This window comes from Tinamus guttatus, unplaced genomic scaffold (assembly GCF_059628265.1).
Source record: "Tinamus guttatus ecotype Peru unplaced genomic scaffold, ASM5962826v1 Tinamus_guttatus_pri_ptg000830l, whole genome shotgun sequence".
In the NCBI taxonomy this organism is placed as follows: Eukaryota; Metazoa; Chordata; class Aves; order Tinamiformes; family Tinamidae; genus Tinamus; species Tinamus guttatus.
Genome location: NW_028289364.1, coordinates 11762 through 29826, shown reverse-complemented (window position 1 = coordinate 29826; position 18065 = coordinate 11762). Strand labels below are relative to the sequence as shown.

Sequence of the window (18065 nt, the reverse complement as noted above, 5' to 3'; positions counted from 1 at the left end):
GATCTTGGGACAGAGACCAATCCTAGGACAGGGATAGATCCTGGGACAAGGATAGATCTTGGAAGAGGGATAGATCCTGGGACGGGGACAGATCATGGGGCAGGGACAGATCCTGGAACAGGGGTAGATCCTGGGACAGGGATAGATCCTGGGACAGGGATAGATCCTGGGACAGGGATATGTCCTGCTCTAGGGCTGGCTCCTGCTCCAGAACATGTCCTGGGACAGGGACAGATCCTGGGACAAGGACATATCCTGCTCCAGGGCCAGATCCCGTTCTGGAACATGTCCTGGATCCAGGATATATCCTGGGGCAGGGATATGTCCTGCTCCAGGATCAGATTTCGTTCTGGAACATGTCCTGGATCAGGGATATATCCTGGAGCAGGGATATATCCTGCTCCAGGGCCCGGCTCCTGCTCCAGAACATGTGTGGATCAGGGACAGATCCTGGGACAGGGATAGATCCTGCGGCAGGGACAGATCCTGGGACAGGGATAGATCCTGGGACAATGATAGATCCTGGGACAACGATAGATCCTGGGACAGGGATAGATCCTGGGACAGGGATAGATCCTGGGGCAGGGATAGATCCTGGAGCAGGGATATGGCCTGCTCCAGGCCTGGCTTCTGCTCCAAAACATGTCCCGGATCAGGGATATATCCTGGGGCAGGGATATATCCTGCTGCAGGGCCAGATCCTGTTCCGGAACATGTCCTGGATCAGGGATAAATCCTGGGGTAGGGATATATCCTGCTCCAGGGTCAGATCCTGTTCTGGAACATGTCCTGGATCAGGGATACATCCTGGGGTAGGGATATATCCTGCTCCAGGACCGGCTCCTGCTCCAGAATGTGTCCTGGGACACGGATACATCCTAGGTCCGGGCTGGATCCTGCTCCAGGGCCAGATCCCGTTCTGGAACATGCCCTGGATCAGGGATATATCCTGGGGTAGGGATAGATCCTCCTCCAGGACCGGCTCCTGCTCCAGCACATGTCATGGGACAGGGACAGATCCTGGGGCAGGGATACATCCTGGGGTAGGGATATATCCTGCTCCAGGGCCAGATCCCGTTCTGGAACATGCCCTGGATCAGGGATATATCCTGGGGTAAGGATATATCCTGCTCCAGGGCCGGCTCCTGCTCCAGAACATGTCATGGGACAGGGACAGATCCTGGGACAGGGATAGATCCTGGAACAGGGAAAGATCCAGGGACAGATCCTGGGGCAGGGATAGATCTTGGGACAGAGACCAATCCTAGGACAGGGATAGATCCTGGGACAAGGATAGATCTTGGAAGAGGGATAGATCCTGGGACGGGGACAGATCATGGGGCAGGGACAGATCCTGGAACAGGGATAGATCCTGGGACAGGGATAGATCCTGGGACAGGGATATGTCCTGCTCTAGGGCTGGCTCCTGCTCCAGAACATGTCCTGGGACAGGGACAGATCCTGGGACAAGGACATATCCTGCTCCAGGGCCAGATCCCGTTCTGGAACATGTCCTGGATCCAGGATATATCCTGGGGCAGGGATATGTCCTGCTCCAGGATCAGATTTCGTTCTGGAACATGTCCTGGATCAGGGATATATCCTGGAGCAGGGATATATCCTGCTCCAGGGCCCGGCTCCTGCTCCAGAACATGTGTGGATCAGGGACAGATCCTGGGACAGGGATAGATCCTGGGACAGGGGCAGATCCTGGGACAGGGATAGATCCTGGAGCAGGGATAGATCCTGGAGCAGGGATATGGCCTGCTCCAGGCCTGGCTTCTGCTCCAAAACATGTCCCGGATCAGGGATATATCCTGGGGCAGGGATATATCCTGCTGCAGGGCCAGATCCTGTTCCGGAACATGTCCTGGATCAGGGATAAATCCTGGGGTAGGGATATATCCTGCTCCAGGGTCAGATCCCGTTCTGGAACATGTCCTGGATCAGGGATATATCCTGGGGTAAGGATATATCCTGCTCCAGGACCGGCTCCTGCTCCAGAATGTGTCCTGGGACACGGATACATCCTAGGTCCGGGCTGGATCCTGCTCCGGGGCTGGATCCCGCTCTGGGATATGTCCCGTTTCAGGGCTGGCTCCTGCCCCGGGGCACATCCTGGATCCCATCCAGCTCCTGCTCCGGGGCCGGATCCTCCCTGGCTCCCGGTGCCAGGGCGGCAGCTCCGGCCGTGCCAGGAGGGAGAACGGCCCGGAATTTCCTGACATTCCCCACCCAGAGCCCGAGTCGGGAAGCGGGGGCTGCCAGGGAGCGGGAATGGGGCCCATCCAAGGGCTCCGGCCTTTCCCACATCCCCCATGGATCATCCTGGAGAAGGGGGGGATCCCGGTACTGCTTCCCTGCGGATCCCCATGGGAATAGGGCTGATCCCCCTCCCAATCCAAAGATCCTATGGGACCAAGCTGTAGGGATCCCATGGGACTGATCCACGGGATCCTGCAGTATCGATCCGGAGGATCCCACGGCACCGATCCGGGGGGAATCCCGCCGCCCCTATCCCGGCCACGTCATTCCGGGTCGCATCCCTATTCCGCTTCCCTCACGCGCCAGCTCCGGCTGCCGGAACCTCCCTGGCGGCGCCGGCTCCGGGGCCACTTCCCAAATCCGCGGCGGCGCCGGGGGGACAAGAGGGAAGTGGAAGGGACCGGGATGGGGACGGATCCATCCGTGTGCCCCATTATCCCATCCCCTTTGCTCTTAATCCCTGTGTTCCCGAGTGCCGACACAGCAGGATGCTCCGGACCGGAGCCAAGGCCCCGGGAAGGCTTGGAGCGCTCCCGGATAAGCGGTTTCTCCGGAATCCGGCACGCGGCCAAGGGAGCTGAGGCCGTGGCAGCTCAGCGCACGAGTGCCCTGGGAAACGCAGAAGTGAAACCGCTCCGAGCGGCCGGACTTTCCGGGGACGGAAGGAGCCGGAGGTGCCGGAATGGCCCCGGGTGCAGAGGGAAAACCCTGGGAGCGGATGGAGTGCCCCCCCCCCCGCCCCCATTCCCGGCTCCGATGTGGATCCAGTCGCTGGATCCCGATCCCAGAGCAGCTCCAGGGGCCTCCCGGGCAGGGGTCATCGGAGCATCCGGCCTCCCCTGCGGAGCCTCCAGCTGCTTCCCGGCTGGATGCAGCTGGATCCTGGTTGGGGGGGGGGTCCCGGGCATTGGGAAGGGGAAGTGGGACCCGCTGGAGAGCGGGAAAGTTTGGGGGGGGGGGGGGGGGCAACGACCCCCCCCCCGTGGGGCCACCCGGTCCTGCAAAGGGACAGGGGGGACAATGGGAATGGGGGGGGACAATGGGGATGGAGGGGACAAGGGGGATGGGGGGGATAAGGGGGATAGGGGGGACAATAGGAATGGGGGACAATGGGGATGGAGGGGATGGGGGGACAAGGGGGATAGGGGGGACAATAGGAATGGGGGGACAATGGGGGATGGGGGGACAATGGGGGGGGTGGGGGGACAATAGGGATGGGGGGACAAGGGGAATGGGGGGGGCAATGAGAATGGGGGGACAATAGGGATGGGGGACAAGGGGGATGGGGGGACAATGAGGGGGGTGGGGGGACAATAGGGATGGGGGGACAAGGGGGATGGGGGGACAAGGGGGATGGGGGGGACAAGGGGCATGGGGGGACAATGGGGATGGGGGGACAATAGGGATGGGGGGGGACAATGGGGATGGGGGACAAGGGGGTTGTAGAGGACAAGGGGGAGGATGGGGGGACAAGGGGGATGGGGGGACAAGGGGGATGGGGGGACAATGAGGAGAATGGGGGGGACAAGGGGAATGAGGGGGACAAGGAGGATGGGGGGATGGAAGGGACAATGGGGATGGGGGGGGGGACAAGGAGGATGGGGGGGGACAAGAGGGATGGGGGACAACGGGCCTGGGGGGGACAATAGGGATGGGGGGACAAGGGGGATGGGGGGGACAGGGGGGCACGAGGGAGCCTCGCGGGGCGGGGGTTGGGCCGGACCGGGGGGGGCGGACCGGGGGGGCGGACAGGGGGGGGCGGACCGGGGGGGGCGGTGTCGCCGAGTCCCCGCGCGGCCGGAATTCCCCGTGGGGGCGGCGGGTTCATAAAGAGCCACCGCCCCCCGCGCCGCGACACGGGACCGGGAGGGACCGCGCGGGACCGCGAGAACCGCGCGGAGCCCAAAGGGACCGGGCGGAACCGCGCAGAGCCCAACGGGACCGAGAGGGACCGCGCAGAGCCCAAAGGGACCGGCAGAACCGCGCAGAACCCAACGGGACCGGGCGGAACCGAGCGGGACCGCGCAGAGCCCAACGGGACCGGGAGCGACCGAGCGAGACCGCGAGAACCGCGCGGAGCCCAAAGGGACCGGGAGGGACAGCGCAGAGTCCAACGGGACCGGGCGGAACCGCGCAGAGCCCAAAGGGACCGCGAGGGACCGAGCGGGACCGCGAGAACCGCGCAGAGCCCAACGGGACCGGGCGAGACCGAGCGGGACCGCGCAGAGCCCAAAGGGACCGGGAGCGACCGAGCGAGACCGCGAGAACCGCGCGGAGCCCAACGGGACCGGGAGGGACCGCGCAGAGCCCAACGGGACCGGGAGGGACCGAGCGGCACCGCGAGAACCGCGCCGGGACCCGGCGGAACCACGCAGAGCCCAAAGGGACCGGGCGGCACCGGCAGAACCCAAAGGGACCGCGAGGGACCGAGCGGGACCGCGAGAACCGCGCAGAGCCCAGCGGGACCGGGTGGCACCGGCAGAACCGCGCAGAGTCCAGCGGGACCGGCAGAACCGCGCAGAGCCCAGCGGGACCGGGCGGCACCGGCAGAACCGCACCGAGACCCGGTGGCACCGACAGAACCTCTCAGAGCCCAACGGGAGCGGGTTCTGAGCCCAGCGGGACCGGGAAGAGCCGCGCGGAGCGGCCCCGAACCGGGCAGAGCGGCCCGGAAGCCACCGGAACCGGGCGGCACCGCGTGGAGTTGAACGAGCGGGGCTAGAGCGGCCCGAGCCCGGCGGAACCGAGCGGAACCGAACCGGAGCCGGGGGCGGGGGGGGGGGCGAGCCCAGCGGAACCGAGCGGAACCGAGCGGAACCGAGTGGAACCGGACCATGCGCCCCCCGGCCACGCTGCTACCGGCCCTGTGTGCCCTGGGCGCCCTGGCAGGTGAGGGGACATTGGGGACATTGGGGACATTGGGGACATTGGGGACATTGCGGGGGGGGGGGGGTCCGGGGACCCGGGGGGGTTCCCGAAGGTTCGGGGGGGGCCCAAAGGGGAAGCGGAAAAGGGGCCCGTGAGCGGATGCGGTCGTGTCGCGGCGCCTGTTTGTCACCGTCACCCGGCGGGTGTCACCGTCACCCGGCGGGTGTCACCGTGTGGGGGGGGTTGATGGGACCCACTGGGCCCCATCGGGCCATTCCGGACCGTCCTGGGCCAGCCCGGAGCAGCCCTATCCCATCCCGGGACATGCCCGCTCATCCCAGGACATTCCCGCTCATCCCGGGACATGTCCCTCTATCCCGGAACATGCTCCCCCATCCCAGGACATTCCCGCTCATCCCGGGACATGTCCCTCTATCCCGGAACATGCTCCCCCATCCCAGGACATTCCCGCTCATCCCGGGACATGTCCCTCTATCCCGGGACATGCTCCCCCATCCCAGGACATGCCCGCTCATCCCGGGACATGCCCCTCTATGCCAGGACATGCTCCCCATCCCAGGACATGCCTGCTCATTCCAGGACATTCCCGCTCATCCCGGGACATGTCCCTCTATCCTGGAACATGCTCCCCCATCCTGGGACATGCCTGCTCATTCCAGGACATTCCCGCTCAACCCGGGACATGTCCCTCTATCCTGGAACATGCTCCCCCATCCTGGGACATGCCTGCTCATTCCAGGACATTCCCACTCATCCCAGGACATGCCCATCTATCCCGGAACATGCTCCCCATCCTGGGACATGCCCGCTCATCCCGGGATGTGCCCGCTCATCCCAAGCCCCTGGACACTCCCCCCCTGCCGAGTGCCTGGATCCAGCCCCATCTCCCAAAACAGGGGCGGAATTCCAGCCGCCCGGGTCACGATCCCAATTTTTTCTGCACCCTCCAATTCTGGGAAATGATTCAGGCTCCGGTCCCAGCTCCGCAGGCGGCGGGGGAGGAAGATGCGGGGGACGGGACCGGGAAACTCCCACCGCTTTCCCAGCCGGCCCCTCGGGAGCAGCGGGGATTTCTGTGTGGATAGGGGGGTGTTTTCCCACCCTCCGGACACTCTGCGTATCCTGCAGGGCGGCTGTGGGGAGCCGGGATGCCCCTGGAAGGAGCCGGGATGCCCCTGGAATCTCCGGTGCTGGCGGTGGAGCACGGAGGCTCCCGGCTCCTGACGTGCCGGAGCGCCTGCCCGGAGCCCGGCGCCTCCGGAGACCCTTGGGAAAGCTCCGTGGGGCCGGAAAACGGCTCCGAGTGGCGCTTCCGCCTCCTCTGCTTCCTAAACTGCAACGGTTTCCAGGAAAACGTCTCGGTCGATCTCATCGCTTACCGTAAGCCGACATTCCGGCACATTCCCAGGGGTGCCGGACGTTTTCCCGGGATACTGGGCACATTCCAGGGGCGGGAGGTTGGTGTTATCCACGTTCCTGGGCACATTCCCAAGGATGCTGGCCATGCTCCTGCAATGCTGGCAGCATTCCCATCGCTTCCCAGGGGATGCTGGCAACATTCTTGGTACGTTCTCCGGAATGCCAAGCCCACTTCCTGCTGGGCCGGTATCATTCCCGAGTAAATTTCCAAGCGGTTCTCCCCAGGTTCATTCCGGGGGATGCCGGCGGCATTCCCGGGAGCGCCGCGGTCACTTCCCGGCCTCTCCCGCAGATTCCCCGGAGCAGCCGCCGGTGCTGTGGATGCAGGAGGGCAACGGGAGCTGCCCGCCACTGGCTCCGGAGCGGAACCTCTCCGTGTCGCTGTCCTGCGGCAACGCGACATTCCCGGACGCGGATCCCGCGTCCTGCGGGAATGCCGGGAGCCGCTCCAATGTCACCTGTGTCCCGGAGCTGCGGCTGGGCCCGCGCGGTCCCCCCCTGCGCCGGGATGCTGTCCTGGCCCTCTACAGTGAGTGCGGAGCTCCGGGATGGATCCCGGCGGGAGCAGGCGCTTCCAGGGCCAGCTGCTCCCGTCCCGCTTCCCCAGGCTCCTACGGCATCCTGGATCCCAGGGCTTCCTGCATTCCCAAGGCTTCTGCATCCCCACAGCATCCTGCATCCCCCTATCATGCTCCCCAATGTCCCAGTGTCCCACATCCTTTGCAATTCCCTAATAACCTGCATCCTGCGCCATCCTCCATTCCCGTAGCATCCTGTATCCCAAGGCATCCTGCATCCCTCCAGCATCCCCTCAGAATCCTCCCCAATGTCCCAGGGTCCCGCATCCTTTGCAATTCCCTGGCATCCTGCATCCCGCATCATCCTGCATTCCCTGGCATCCTGCATCCCTCCAGCATCTTTCATCCCCCCCAAAATGCTCCCCAATGTCCCACATCCTTTGCCATTCCCTGGCATTCTGCATCCCACATCATCCTGCATCCCAAGGCATCCTACATCCTGTGCCCCCCCCCAGAATGCTCCCCAATGTCCCAGTGTCCCACATCCCTTGCCATTCCCTGGCATCCCGCATCATCCTGCATTCCCTGGCATCCTGCATCCCAAGGCATCCCACATCCCTCCAGCATCCCGCATCCCCGCCAGAATGCTCCCCAATGTCTCAGTGTCCCACATCCTTTGCCATTCCCTGGCATCCTACATTCCCTGACATCCTGAATCCCACATCATCCTGCATCCCAAGGCATCCTGCATCCCTCGGCATCCTGCATCCCTCCAGCATCCCGCATTTCCGCCCCGAAATGCTCCCCAATGTCCCACACCCTTTGCCATTCGCTGGCATCCCGCATCATCCTGCATCATCCTGCATCATCCTGTATCCCGCATCATCCCACATCTCCCCCAGAATGCTCCCCAATGTCCCACATCCTTTGCCATTCCCTGGCATCCTGCATCCCGCATCATCCCGCATCCCAAGCCATCCTGCACCCCCCAGCTCATCCCTCCTCCCGGGATCTCCCGGCTCTCACCACGGCCCTTTCCCATTCCCGGCTCCAGACTTCCCGTCCGACCCGGAGCTGGATGCCGAGCTGCACCTGGAAGCCTCGGAACGGGCCAACGTCTCCTGCAGCATCCGGGGCGCATTCCCGGCTCCGCGCATGGAGCTCTCCCTGGCCGGCATCCCGCTCCCGGCATCCGTATCCATGGATGGGCAGCGCGCGGATGCGGAGCTGCCTCCTCGGCGCCGCGGGACCCACAGGCTGTTGTGCGTGGGGCGCGTGGGGCCCCGCGAGCGCCGCGCCGGGGCCACCATCCACATCCACAGTGAGCGCCGGGAATGGGAATGACGGGAATGGGAATGACGGGAATGCGCCGGGAGCAACCTCCGAGCTTCCCGCTTTCCCGCAGGCCTTTCCAAGCCGCGCATGGAGCTGGATGCGGAGATGCCGGAGGGCGACCGCGTGGAGCTGACGGCCGGGGACACCGTGAAGCTGCAGTGCACGGCGGCCGCGGAGCCGCCCGCGCGGCTGCGGCTGCGGATGCTCAACGGAACCGGTACCGGGAACGGAACCGGTACCGGGAACGGAACCGGTACCGGAGGCTTCGCGCTGACGCCCTGGAAGCTCCTGCAACTTCCCTTCGTCCTGGCCGCCCGCGAGGAAGACGACGGCGCCGCCATCGTGTGCGACGCTGAGATCTCCGTGGGCGCCCGCACGCTGCGCCGGAGCTCCGACGCCATCCGGCTGGATATCCGCTGTGAGTGCGGAGAACGGGATGGGAAAAGGGAGGCCCGGATGCACAGGGTGGGAAAAGGGAGGCCCGGGATGCACAGGGTGGGAAAAGGGAGGCCCGGATGCACAGGGTGGGAAAAGGGAGGCCTGAATGCACAGGGTGGGAAAAGGGGGGCCCAGGATGCACAGGGTGGGAAAAGGGAGGCCCGGGATGCACAGGGTGGGAAAAGGGAGGCCCGGATGCACAGGGTGGGAAAAGGGAGGCCTGAATGCACAGGGTGGGAAAAGGGGGGCCCAGGATGCACAGGGTGGGAAAAGGGAGGCCCGGGATGCACAGGATGGGAAAAGGGAGGCCCGGATGCACAGGGTGAGAAAAGGGAGGCCCGGGATGCACAGGATGGGAAAATGGGGGCCTGGGATGCACAGGGTGGGAAAAGGGAGGCCCGAATGCACAGGATGGGAAAAGGGAGGCCCGGGATGCACAGGATGGGAAAAGGGAGGCCCGGGGTGCACAGGATGGGAAAAGGGAGGCCCGGGGTGCACAGGGTGGGAAAAGGGAGGCCTGGATGCACAGGGTGGGAAAAGGGAGGCCCGAATGCACAGGGCGGGAAAAGGGAGGTCCGGGATGCACAGGGTGGCAAAAGGGAGGCCCGGGATGCACAGGATGGGAAAAGGGAGGCCCGAATGCACAGGGTGGGAAAAGGGAGGCCCGGGGTGCACAGGATGGGAAAAGGGAGGCCCGAATGCACAGCGTGGAAAAAGGGAGGCCCGGGATGCACAGGGTGAGAAAAGGGAGGCCCGAATGCACAGGGTGTTAAAAGGGAGGCCCGGGATGCACAGGGTGGGAAAAGGGAGGCCCGGGATGCACAGGGTGGGAAAAGAGAGGCCCGGGATGCACAGGGTGGGAAAAGGGAGGCCCGGGGTGCACAGGGTGGGAAAAGGGAGGCCCGGGATGCACAGGGTGGGAAAAGGGAGGCCCGAATGCACAGGATGGGAAAAGGGAGGCCCGGGATGCACAGGGTGAGAAAAGGGAGGCCCGGGATGCACAGGATGGGAAAAGGGAGGCCCGGATGCAAAGGGTGGGAAAAGGGAGGCCCGGGATGCACAGGATGGGAAAAGGGAGGCCCGGATGCACAGGGTGGGAAAAGGGAGGCCCGGGATGCACAGGGTGGGAAAAGGGAGGCCCGGATGCACAGGGTGGGAAAAGGGGGGCCCAGGATGCACAGGGTGGGAAAAGGGAGGCCCGGGATGCACAGGGTGGGAAAAGGGAGGCCCGGATGCACAGGGTGGGAAAAGGGAGGCCCGGGATGCACAGGATGGGAAAAGGGAGGCCCGAATGCACAGGGCGGGAAAAGGGAGGCCCGGGGTGCACAGGATGGGAAAAGGGAGGCCCGAATGCACAGCGTGGAAAAAGGGAGGCCCGGGATGCACAGGGTGAGAAAAGGGAGGCCCGGGATGCACAGGATGGGAAAAGGGAGGCCCGGATGCACAGGGTGGGAAAAGGGAGGCCCGGGGTGCACAGGATGGGAAAAGGGAGGCCCGGGATGCACAGGGTGGGAAAAGGGAGGCCCGGGATGCACAGGATGGGAAAAGGGAGGCCCGAATGCACAGGGCGGGAAAAGGGAGGCCCGGGGTGCACAGGATGGGAAAAGGGAGGCCCGAATGCACAGCGTGGAAAAAGGGAGGCCCGGGATGCACAGGGTGAGAAAAGGGAGGCCCGGGATGCACAGGATGGGAAAAGGGAGGCCCGGATGCACAGGGTGGGAAAAGGGAGGCCCGGGGTGCACAGGATGGGAAAAGGGAGGCCCGGGATGCACAGGGTGGGAAAAGGGAGGCCCGGATGCACAGGGTGGGAAAAGGGAGGCCCGGGATGCACAGGATGGGAAAAGGGAGGCCCGAATGCACAGGGCGGGAAAAGGGAGGCCCGGGGTGCACAGGATGGGAAAAGGGAGGCCCGAATGCACAGGATGGGAAAAGGGAGGCCCGGGATGCACAGCGTGGGAAAAGGGAGGCCCGGGATGCACAGGGTGAGAAAAGGGAGGCCCGGGATGCACAGGATGGGAAAAGGGAGGCCCGGGGTGCACAGGATGGGAAAAGGGAGGCCCGAATGCACAGGGTGGGAAAAGGGAGGCCCGGGATGCACAGGGTGGGAAAAGGGAGGCCCGAATGCACAGGGCGGGAAAAGGGAGGTCCGGGATGCACAGGGTGGCAAAAGGGAGGCCCGGGATGCACAGGATGGGAAAAGGGAGGCCCGAATGCACAGGGTGGGAAAAGGGAGGCCCGGGGTGCACAGGGTGGGAAAAGGGAGGCCCGGACGCACAGGGTGAGAAAAGGGAGGCCCGGGATGCACAGGGTGGGAAAAGGGAGGCCCGAATGCACAGGATGGGAAAAGGGAGGCCCGAATGCACAGGGTGGGAAAAGGGAGGCCCGGGGTGCACAGGGTGGGAAAAGGGAGGCCCGAATGCACAGGGTGGGAAAAGGGAGGCCCGGGGTGCACAGGATGGGAAAAGGGAGGCCCGAATACACAGGGTGAGAAAAGGGAGGCCCGGATGCACAGGGTGGGAAAAGGGAGGCCCGAATACACAGGGTGGGAAAAGGGAGGCCCGAATGCACAGGGTGGGAAAAGGGAGGCCCAGATGCACAGGGTGGGAAAAGGGAGGCCCGAATGCACAGGATGGGAAAAGGGAGGCCCAGATGCACAGGGTGGGAAAAGGGAGGCCCGAATGCACAGGATGGGAAAAGGGAGGCCCGGGATGCACAGGGTGGGAAAAGGGAGGCCCGGATGCACAGGGTGAGAAAAGGGAGGCCGGGATGCACAGGATGGGAAAAGGGAGGCCCGGGATGCACAGGGTGGGAAAAGGGAGGCCCGGATGCACAGGGTGGGAAAAGGGAGGCCGGGATGCACAGGATGGGAAAAGGGAGGCCTGGGATGCACAGGGTGGGAAAAGGGAGGCCCGGACGCACAGGGTGAGAAAAGGGAGGCCCGGACGCACAGGGTGAGAAAAGGGAGGCCCGGGATGCACAGGGTGGGAAAAGGGAGGCCCGGACGCACAGGGTGAGAAAAGGGAGGCCCGGGATGCACAGGGTGGGAAAAGGGAGGCCCGAATGCACAGGGTGGGAAAAGGGAGGCCCAGATGCACAGGGTGGGAAAAGGGAGGCCCGAATGCACAGGATGGGAAAAGGGAGGCCCGGGATGCACAGGGTGGGAAAAGGGAGGCCCGGATGCACAGGGTGAGAAAAGGGAGACCCGGGATGCACAGGATGGGAAAAGGGAGGCCCGGGATGCACAGGGTGGGAAAAGGGAGGCCCGAATGCACAGGGTGGGAAAAGGAAGGCCCGAATGCACAGGGTGGGAAAAGGGAGGCCCGGGATGCACAGGGTGGGAAAAGGGAAGCCTGGATGCACTGGGTGGGAAAAGGGAGGCCCGGGATGCACAGGGTGGGAAAAGGGAGGCCCGGGGTGCACAGGGTGGGAAAAGGGAGGCCCGGGATGCAGAGGATGGGAAAAGGGAGGCCCGAATGCACAGGGTGGGAAAAGGGAGGCCCGGGGTGCACAGGGTGGGAAAAGGGAGGCCCGGGATGCAGAGGATGGGAAAAGGGAGGCTCGAATGCACAGGGTGGGAAAAGGGAGGCCCGGGGTGCACAGGGTGGGAAAAGGGAGGCCCGGGATGCACAGGATGGGAAAAGGGAGGCCTGGGATGCACAGGGTGAGAAAAGGGAGGCCCGGACGCACAGGGTGGGAAAAGGGAGGCCCGGACGCACAGGGTGGGAAAAGGGAGGCCCGGACGCACAGGGTGGGAAAAGGGAGGCCCGAATGCACAGGGTGGTAAAAGGGAGGCCCGGGATGCACAGGGTGAGAAAAGGGAGGCCCGAATGCACAGGATGGGAAAAGGGAGGCCCGGGATGCACAGGGTGGGAAAAGGGAGGCCCGGATGCACAGGATGGGAAAAGGGAGGCCCGGATGCACAGGGTGAGAAAAGGGAGGCCCGGATGCACAGGGTGGGAAAAGGGAGGCCCGAATACACAGGGTGGGAAAAGGGAGGCCCGAATGCACAGGGTGGGAAAAGGGAGGCCCAGATGCACAGGGTGGGAAAAGGGAGGCCCGAATGCACAGGATGGGAAAAGGGAGGCCCAGATGCACAGGGTGGGAAAAGGGAGGCCCGAATGCACAGGATGGGAAAAGGGAGGCCCGGGATGCACAGGGTGAGAAAAGGGAGACCCGGGATGCACAGGGTGGGAAAAGGGAGGCCCGGGATGCACAGGGTGGGAAAAGGGAGGCCCGGATGCACAGGGTGGGAAAAGGGAGGCCGGGATGCACAGGATGGGAAAAGGGAGGCCTGGGATGCACAGGGTGGGAAAAGGGAGGCCCGGACGCACAGGGTGAGAAAAGGGAGGCCCGGACGCACAGGGTGAGAAAAGGGAGGCCCGGGATGCACAGGGTGGGAAAAGGGAGGCCCGGACGCACAGGGTGAGAAAAGGGAGGCCCGGGATGCACAGGGTGGGAAAAGGGAGGCCCGAATGCACAGGGTGGGAAAAGGGAGGCCCAGATGCACAGGGTGGGAAAAGGGAGGCCCGAATGCACAGGATGGGAAAAGGGAGGCCCGGGATGCACAGGGTGGGAAAAGGGAGGCCCGGATGCACAGGGTGAGAAAAGGGAGACCCGGGATGCACAGGATGGGAAAAGGGAGGCCCGGGATGCACAGGGTGGGAAAAGGGAGGCCCGGGATGCACAGGGTGGGAAAAGGGAGGCCCGGATGCACAGGGTGAGAAAAGGGAGACCCGGGATGCACAGGATGGGAAAAGGGAGGCCCGAATGCACAGGGTGGGAAAAGGAAGGCCCGAATGCACAGGGTGGGAAAAGGGAGGCCCGGGATGCACAGGGTGGGAAAAGGGAAGCCTGGATGCACTGGGTGGGAAAAGGGAGGCCCGGGATGCACAGGGTGGGAAAAGGGAGGCCCGGGGTGCACAGGGTGGGAAAAGGGAGGCCCGGGATGCAGAGGATGGGAAAAGGGAGGCCCGAATGCACAGGGTGGGAAAAGGGAGGCCCGGGGTGCACAGGGTGGGAAAAGGGAGGCCCGGGATGCAGAGGATGGGAAAAGGGAGGCTCGAATGCACAGGGTGGGAAAAGGGAGGCCCGGGGTGCACAGGGTGGGAAAAGGGAGGCCCGGGATGCACAGGATGGGAAAAGGGAGGCCTGGGATGCACAGGGTGAGAAAAGGGAGGCCCGGACGCACAGGGTGGGAAAAGGGAGGCCCGGATGCACAGGGTGGGAAAAGGGAGGCCCGGACGCACAGGGTGGGAAAAGGGAGGCCCGAATGCACAGGGTGGTAAAAGGGAGGCCCGGGATGCACAGGGTGAGAAAAGGGAGGCCCGAATGCACAGGATGGGAAAAGGGAGGCCCGGGATGCACAGGGTGGGAAAAGGGAGGCCCGGATGCACAGGATGGGAAAAGGGAGGCCCGGATGCACAGGGTGAGAAAAGGGAGGCCCGGGATGCACAGCGTGGGAAAAGGGAGGCCCGGGGTGCACAGGGTGAGAAAAGGGAGGCCCGGATGCACAGGGTGGGAAAAGGGTGGCCCGGATGCACAGGGTGGGAAAAGGGAGGCCCGGGATGCACAGGATGGGAAAAGGGAAGCCCGGGATGCACAGGATGGGAAAAGGGAGGCCCGGGATGCACAGGGTGGGAAAAGGGAGGCCCGGATGCACAGGGTGGGAAAAGGGAGGCCCGGGATGCACAGGATGGGAAAAGGGAGGCCCGGGATGCACAGGGTGGGAAAAGGGAAGCCTGGATGCACTGGGTGGGAAAAGGGAGGCCCGGGATGCACAGGGTGGGAAAAGGGAGGCCCGGGATGCACAGGATGGGAAAAGGGAGGCCCGGATGCACAGGGTGGGAAAAGGGAGGCCCGGATGCACAGGGTGGGAAAAGGGAGGCCCGGGGTGCACAGGGTGAGAAAAGGGAGGCCCGGATGCACAGGGTGGGAAAAGGGAGGCCCGGGATGCACAGGGTGGGAAAAGGGAAGCCCGGATTCCTGGGCTCGCTCCTTGCACGGAGGGAATTCCCGCAGACGCGCCGCGCTTGGATGAGGGCGGATGCCCCGCGGAGCAGCGCTGGATCGAGGGCCGGGAAGCGGCGCTGCGCTGCGCGGCGCGCGGGAATCCCGCGCCGAGCGTGGAATGCCGCCGGGAAGGCCGCCCATTCCCTGTGGATGAGCCGCGGGCGGCGGAGCGGGGACACCGGGGGATCTACCGGTGCCGCGCGGCCAACGGGATGGGGGAGGCCGAGCGCGACGTGGAGGTGCTCGTGGAATGTGAGTGGGATGCGCCGGAATGGGAGGCGCTGGAGGGAGGGAGCGGGGAGGGATGCGCGGGAATGGAGGCGCCAGGCTGGGAAGCAATGGGGTGGGATGCGCCAGGACGGGACGCTCGGGGATGGATGCACCAGGATGAGATGCAATGGGGTGGGATGCTCAGGAATGGATGCACCAGGATGCGATGCACCAGGATGGGATGCTTGGGAATGGAGGCACCAGGATGGGAAGCAACAGGATGGGATGCTTGGGAATGGATGCACCAGGATGGGAAGCAATGGGGTGGGGTGCAGGGTGCTTGGGAATGGAGGCACCAGGATGGGAAGCAACAGGATGGGATGCACCAGGATGGGATGCGTGGGGACGGATGCATCAGGGTGGGAAGCAATGGGGAGGGATGCATGGGAATGGAGGCGCCAGGCTGGGAAGCAATGGGGCGGGATGCACCAGGATGGGAAGCAATGGGGCGGGATGCACCAGGACGGGACGCTCGGGGATGGATGCACCAGGATGAGATGCAATGGGGTGGGATGCTCAGGAATGGATGCACCAGGATGCGATGCACCAGGATGGGATGCTTGGGAATGGAGGCACCAGGATGGGAAGCAACAGGATGGGATGCGTGGGGACGGATGCATCAGGGTGGGAAGCAATGGGGAGGGATGCATGGGAATGGAGGCGCCAGGATGGGAAGGAATTAAGTGGGATGCTCAGGGATGGATGCGCCAGGCTGGGAAGCAATGGGGTGGGATGCACCAGGATGGGAAGCAATAGGATGGGATGCACCAGGATGGGATGCTTGGGAATGGAGGTGCCAGGATGGGAAGCAATGGGGTGGGATGCACCAGGATGGGAAGCAATGGGGCGGGATGCACCAGGACGGGATGCTCAGGGATGGATGCACCAGGATGAGATGCAATGGGGTGGGATGCACCAGGATGAATGCATCAGAATAGGAAGCAATGGGATGGGATGCACCAGGACAGGAAGCAATAGGATGGGATGCTCAGGGATGGATGCACCAGGATGGGATGCACCAGGATGGGATGCACCAGGCTGGGATACTTCGGGATGGATGTAACAGGATGGGAAGCACTGGGATGGGATGCTCGGGGCAGGATGCACCGGGCTGGGAAGCATTGGGGCAGGATGCATGGAATGCTTGGAGATGGATGCACCACACTGGGAAGCAATGGGGCGGGATGCACCAGGACGGGATGCTCGGGGATGGATGCACCAGGATGGGAAGCAACAGGACGGGATGCACCAGGATGAATGCATCAGAATGGGAAGCAATGGGGCGGGATGCACCAGGATGGGACGCTCAGGGATGGATGCACCAGGATGGGAAGCAATGGGGCGGGATACACCAAGCTGGGAAGCAGTGGGGCAGGATGCACCAGGACGGGATGCTCAGGGATGGATGCACCAGGATGGGATACACCAGGATGGGATGCTTGGGGATGGATGCACCAGAATGGGAAGCAATGGGGCGGGATACACCAGGACGGGATGCTCAGGGATGGATGCACCAGGATGGGATGCACCAGGATGGGATGCACCAGGATGGGATGATTGGGGATGGATGCACCAGGATGGGAAGCAATGGGGCAGGATGCACCAGGACAGGATGCTCAGGGATGGATGCACCAGGATGGGATGCACCAGGATGGGATGCACCAGGATGGGGTGATTGGGGATGGATGCACCAGAATGGGAAGCAATGGGGCGGGATGCACCAGGACAGGATGCTCAGGGATGGATGCACCAGGATGGGATGATTGGGGATGGATGCACCAGGATGGGAAGCAATGGGGCAGGATACACCAGGATGGGATGCTCAGGGATGGATGCACCAGGATGAGATGCACCAGGATGAGATGATTGGGGATGGATGCACCAGGATGGGAAGCAATGGGGCAGGATGCACCAGGATGGGATGCTCAGGGATGGATGCACCAGGATGGGATGCACCAGGATGGGATGCACCAGGATGGGATGATTGGGGATGGATGCACCAGGATGGGAAGTAATGGGGCGGGATACACCAGGACGGGATGCTCAGGGATGGATGCACCAGGATGGGATGCACCAGGATGGGGTGATTGGGGATGGATGCACCAGGATGGGAAGCAATGGGGCAGGATGCACCAGGACGGGATGCTCAGGGATGGATGCACCAGGATGGGATGCACCAGGCTGGGATGATTGGGGATGGATGCACCAGGATGAGAAGCAATGGGGCGGAATGCACCAAGCTGGGAAGTAATGGGGCGGGATGCACCAGGACAGGATGCTCGGGAATGGATGCACCAGGCTGGGAAGCAATGGGACGGGATGCACCAGGACGGGAAGCAATGGGACGGGATGCACCAGGACGGGATCCTCGGGGCCGCCCCCCGATCCCGCTCCATCCCTCCAGTCTCCGACTTCCCGGTGCTGCTGGTGACGCTGCTGCTGGTGGCCGCGGTGGCCGCGGTGGCCGCGGCCGGTGCCGCCTACGGCCTCTACTACCGGAAAACCAAGATCCGGCGCTACCGGCTCCGGGAGCAGCAGCGGCGGCTGGCAGCTCCAGCCCCTGGTGGGACCCTCTCCGGCTCCCAACGGATCCGCCGCCGCTCCCAACGGATCCGCCGGGAATGCCGAGCCGCTCCCCGCCGTGACGCTGCCGGCGCTCCGGGAGCGAACACTACAGGCTTGGAATAGGCGTCGGGATAGCGCCCGGAATCAGCGCCGGCGTCGTCTTTCCCACGGGAGCCCCATCATTCCCATGCTGGGAATTGCTGCCGGCGTCGTCTCGCACCGGGCTCCGTGCCCGGCGTTCCTGCACTGCGGATCCGGCATTCCCAGGCCGGGAATTGGCTCCACACGGGGCTCAGTGCCCGTTGTTCCCGTGCCAGTGCTCTGGCCTTCCCACACCTGGATTCGGCACTTCTGGGA

The 18065-nt window shown here is 64.2% G+C and overlaps 1 protein-coding gene across 1 annotated transcript; it reads left to right on the top strand.

The window, feature by feature from the left end:
- Positions 1-5099: 5099 nt before the first annotated feature.
- Positions 5100-17831, top strand: LOC148591404 (intercellular adhesion molecule 1-like). Its single transcript, XM_088537640.1, has 7 exons — positions 5100-5154; positions 6283-6534; positions 6866-7102; positions 8146-8412; positions 8497-8844; positions 14883-15125; positions 17548-17831. Exons 1-7 carry the CDS (start codon positions 5100-5102, stop codon positions 17829-17831), a joined length of 1686 nt encoding a protein of 561 aa, XP_088393766.1.
- Positions 17832-18065: the final 234 nt, after the last annotated feature.